Source organism: Perissodus microlepis, chromosome 5 (assembly GCF_051167445.1).
Source record: "Perissodus microlepis isolate ML-2025 ecotype Zambia chromosome 5, ASM5116744v1, whole genome shotgun sequence".
Taxonomy (NCBI): Eukaryota; Metazoa; Chordata; class Actinopteri; order Cichliformes; family Cichlidae; genus Perissodus; species Perissodus microlepis.
This window is the reverse complement of record NC_140465.1, coordinates 31,986,626-31,990,839: the sequence shown is the minus strand read 5'-3', so window position 1 is coordinate 31,990,839 and position 4,214 is coordinate 31,986,626. Positions and strand designations below refer to the sequence as shown.

General features: G+C 40.2%; 1 protein-coding gene across 1 annotated transcript; it reads right to left on the bottom strand.

Moving 5' to 3' along the window:
- Window positions 1-207: 207 nt before the first annotated feature.
- LOC146387652 (uncharacterized) lies at window positions 208-1,729 on the bottom strand. The gene is made up of 2 exons (XM_084929421.1): window positions 1,487-1,729; window positions 208-593 (listed from the first exon to the last, which is right to left on the bottom strand). Exons 1-2 carry the CDS (start codon window positions 1,618-1,620, stop codon window positions 335-337), a joined length of 393 nt encoding a protein of 130 aa, XP_084785547.1. The 5' UTR covers window positions 1,621-1,729; the 3' UTR covers window positions 208-334.
- Window positions 1,730-4,214: the final 2,485 nt, after the last annotated feature.

Sequence of the window (4,214 nt, the reverse complement as noted above, 5' to 3'; positions counted from 1 at the left end):
ATGTCTCAGTTCTACTACACAGCAAATGTTGGCACACGACTTGACACATGTAGAATTTATTATTATACTAATGACAAAATATACTAATACAGTGGGATGCAAAAGTTTGGGCAACCTTGTTAATAGACATTATTTTTCCTGTATAAATCGTTGGTTGTTACAATAAAAAATGTCAGTTAAATATATCATACAGGAGACACACACAGTGATACTTGAAGTGAAAAGAAGTTTACTGGATTTACAAAAAAGTGTGCAATAATTGTTTAAACAAAATCAAGCAGGTGCATAAATTTGGGCACCACAAAAAAGAAATGAAATAAATATTTAGTGTATATCAATGTGTGTGTCTCCTATATGATATATGGGGTGCCTTTGTCTGGACGTGCTTCCCATCCAGAGCTGCACAGCACAGAGGAAAGTTCCAGCGCTCCTGGAATCCCTCTGCGATGGACCGCCAGTCTCCAGGTGAAGGCACAGCCATGAAGTCGTCCACTAGACAGTCCCAGATGGCCGTCGCTACCTGGGGGATGATCTGACACACCGACTCTGAAACTGAACGCTTGGTCCTGAAGGAGTCCCCGGTGACAAGGAACCTGGACAAAATTGTTCAAAATTAGTATTATGTGTACTGCAGTTACAAAATGACAACATTATTCAAATTCCAAAATACTTTTGTGATGTCAGATTTAAATCACAAAACTTAAATCTTACATGAAACATTTTGTAATTATAAGGATAATTACAAAATGTATATTAGATAATATCTAAAACAGTTGTGTTTTAACTTTAACATATCATAATTTGATTGGTAGCAACTTTCACAACTACAGTGTGCCAATCACCCATAATTCCTAAACATGTCAATCAGGTAGGAATGAAGTAGGACATTAATAGAAATAAAGAGTTGTATGTTGACATGTAGCCCTTTCCTTGCTTAAATCATTAATATTTTTGAAAAATTAATCTGTGATAAGACATAGCTTATCAAGATAGAACCATGTAACTAAAGATGAACCAAACTGTTCACAGTTTTATCTAACTCTGTTTTAATAAAGGCTGGTGACCCCTGTTCTAGAGTCTGACAGCTGCAGGGATTATATACAAATATTCAACTATCCCAGAATTAAACCAGGTCTAAATAAAAAGGAGTGAGTATCACTACAAAGGTTAACTCAGTGGTCCTAATGCTACAGTTTGATATCAGCAAACACCGAGCACATACATTGATGTGACACCACAGCCATGCTATCATTGCAAACACTGATAACAGCATAAATCGAATTAAATTGGGACTTGATGAGAGCTTCTGAGTATCACTATAAATATTATAAACAGTCGTCTCCGTACCACAGTTTGCTATCAGTAAACACCGAGAGCATTCACTGTTAGCATAGCACATCCATGTTAGCAGTGTATAAATGGATGGTTTAGCATATATTAGCACAGGTATCAATAAAGGACTACCGTATTAAATACTTTTACTAACCTCAGGCAGATGGACAGGCGCTCTGCAGGTGGGATTGAGCGCCTGTAATTGGTGTCTAGGCGGGCGATGCTGGGACCGACGAGGGAAAGCAGGTCCTCAAACTGGCCGGTGATATCTCTGGAATCGGCCGTCATCCAGGCGCAGCTCCTGGAGCAAATGGTGAAACTCACCAAACTGCTCACGCCTCTGGAGGACCTGATGGACCCAGGTACAGCGAGGACGTCTTTTATGCCGCTGCTCTGCTCTCCACGGTTCACGCGCGTCAAAATATGATATTTTGACGCGCTATGGATTTTTCTTGGACACGCTTTGAGACGCGAATGTGCACGTGTCAAATTAGGGGCGTTTGGGGCGTTTTGTTCGCGTCCATCGCGTTCGGTGTGAAAACACCGTAAGATGTAAGTACAACTCCTCCGGTTTCATATGCAAAAAAAATTATTTCGCTAGCTTACGCGGTTCCGGTGTCGTGCCAAACTAGGTATCCCCAACAGAATTTGTTTCCCCTGCGTTGGGAGCACAGGCTGGACTGTCCAAATCACGGACAAACAGTATCCCACATTGTTGATTTTTAGTTTACAAACACTTCTTATAATGACTAACTACTCCTCACATTTTTGAGATGTTAGCTCTTTATACAACGAAGTTATAGTGGGATACAAATAATATCAGGCTGATCCTGCCACAATTTGTTCCCCCTGTGTAAATCACGAACAAACAGTATCCCACATTGGTGAGTTTTAGTTCACAAACACTTCTTATTATGACGCATTAGTCCTGAAACTTTGGAGGATTTAGTTCTTTATACAGTAAAGTTATAAGAGAATAAAAATATAAAAATAGTTATCAGCCAAAATGTTAATGGTTTGTTAAAATAATCCCATCTGATACCCGTGAGTGTTACACCCTGAAAAGGGGCTGAAAAGGGGATAAGTCAATGACGACGCTCAGACACGATGCTTCTCCTTCAGCAGCTTCATTGCGAATGATTCAGAAATATAAACATACATACAAAAGTATTAAACATCTTAACAACGATGTACAGTCTCTGTTAGTTGTAAGACAATATATCTCAAGACTGTTTTCTTTCCTTTCCTTTAAGTCACAGACCAAATCGAATGTAAGAATCCACAAAAACAGCTGATGAATCAATAAACAAACTTAGATCATTAAATTGAAATGTACAGAAAATAAACAAAATATTCATATAAAAATACTAATAGGCATTTGTCCCTTCACACAAAATAAACATGTTCTTCGCCCAGATCAAATGCAAAATGCACACAATGCTGTATGTTTCATACACAGTCTGGCACGATAATGCTTCATGCTAGCCACCAACAGAGCGCTTAGCTTAGCTAGATGCTTATAGCTTATCCTAACAACACAGTTAACACAGATCATCTAAATATTCCTAGTATCCTCTTGGTACATTTGGAAACACGGTCAGTACAACTAAGCATACATATTTGTAAAGTCCAAAAGCAGAATTGCTCAATTATTACCTGAAAAGGGGATAAGTCAATGACCACGCTCAGACACGATGCTTCTCCTTCAGCAGCTTCATTGCGAATGAGGCATCGTGGCCAGAGCTCCCCCTTCCGGCAACGGCAGGCATAACTAATCAATCATGATCACTAAATCACATGGATTATTCACCAGGCTTGACAAGTAGATCACCGATTGAATTTTACACAGGTTGTAGTCACATTAAGGATTATTATCCGGTTGAACATAGTCATGAACTCTTTTAACTATTTTAGCCTGTGTTACATTACGTCTCTTAATGGGACTTCTTTTACCCTTGTTTATACATTTACATATTTGAAATAAATTGAATAATACATTGGGTAACTTTTAACCACAACTTTTTACTCCATTATGAACTTCAACAAATAATCAATCTATCACACACTCCCCCACAAAATTAGATGTCGTCCCGACATCACAACTCTTATGAACTAAAACTTAACAAAATGTCACAAAATCCAGTTGTTTTTAATCTTAGTTTCCTCTTTTGTACTGAGTCTTAAGTCTGTTCTTTGTTCAGTATCCTTGCATGAATAGTGGCTGACAAATTTGGAATGAATTAGGTCACATGGTTATTGGTTGAATGTGTCTGTGTTGTATGGGTTGATACTGGTAGGGCATTTCGTTTGTACACACTGTACTGTAGCATGTTGGAGTACCCAGCTGATCATAAGTGAAAACCTTAGGGGCTCGTCTCTCCCTCCTTGGCAAACTATAGGTCCCTTCTCTGTTGCTTTCAGGCAAGCATGGGCGTGGAGATGCTAGTGTGTCATCCATTACCTCTCCAACTACTTGTCCATCTTCCTCCTGATGGTCTTCTTCCTGTGGCCTGTTTTCGTCCTGTGTCTCAGGCTCCACTGTGTATGACATGAGCCTTTCTTCGCCCAGTGGTCCATTACCACCGACCTCTGGTTTCTCCTGGTCATCACCATGCTCTGTGACCCCCTCTGTACTGGGCACTTGAGTCTGTGTTACGGGCCCATAATAGTACCCCCATTCCTCCTCGTCATCTTCTACTTCCTGGTTCACCTGTTCTGCGTCTTTTTCCCTCACTCTTCTTTTCTTTTGCTTCGGTGATACTTCTGGTGGCCTTTCCAGGGGTAAGTAATCACATGGCAGCAGCAGGTTGCGGTGCATGATTCTTGACCTTCCCCTCCCTTGCTCTGGTTTCACCTCATACACGGGAAGGCCTTCTGCAACT

Coding starts and splice junctions, on each gene's coding strand:
- LOC146387652 (XM_084929421.1), bottom strand. CDS start 1,620: ATGACGGCCGATTCCAGAGATATCACCGGCCAGTTTGAGGACCTGCTT. Junction 594..1,486: donor CGCCTGTCCATCTGCCTGAG/GTTAGTAAAAGT, acceptor AATTTTGTCCAG/GTTCCTTGTCACCGGGGACT.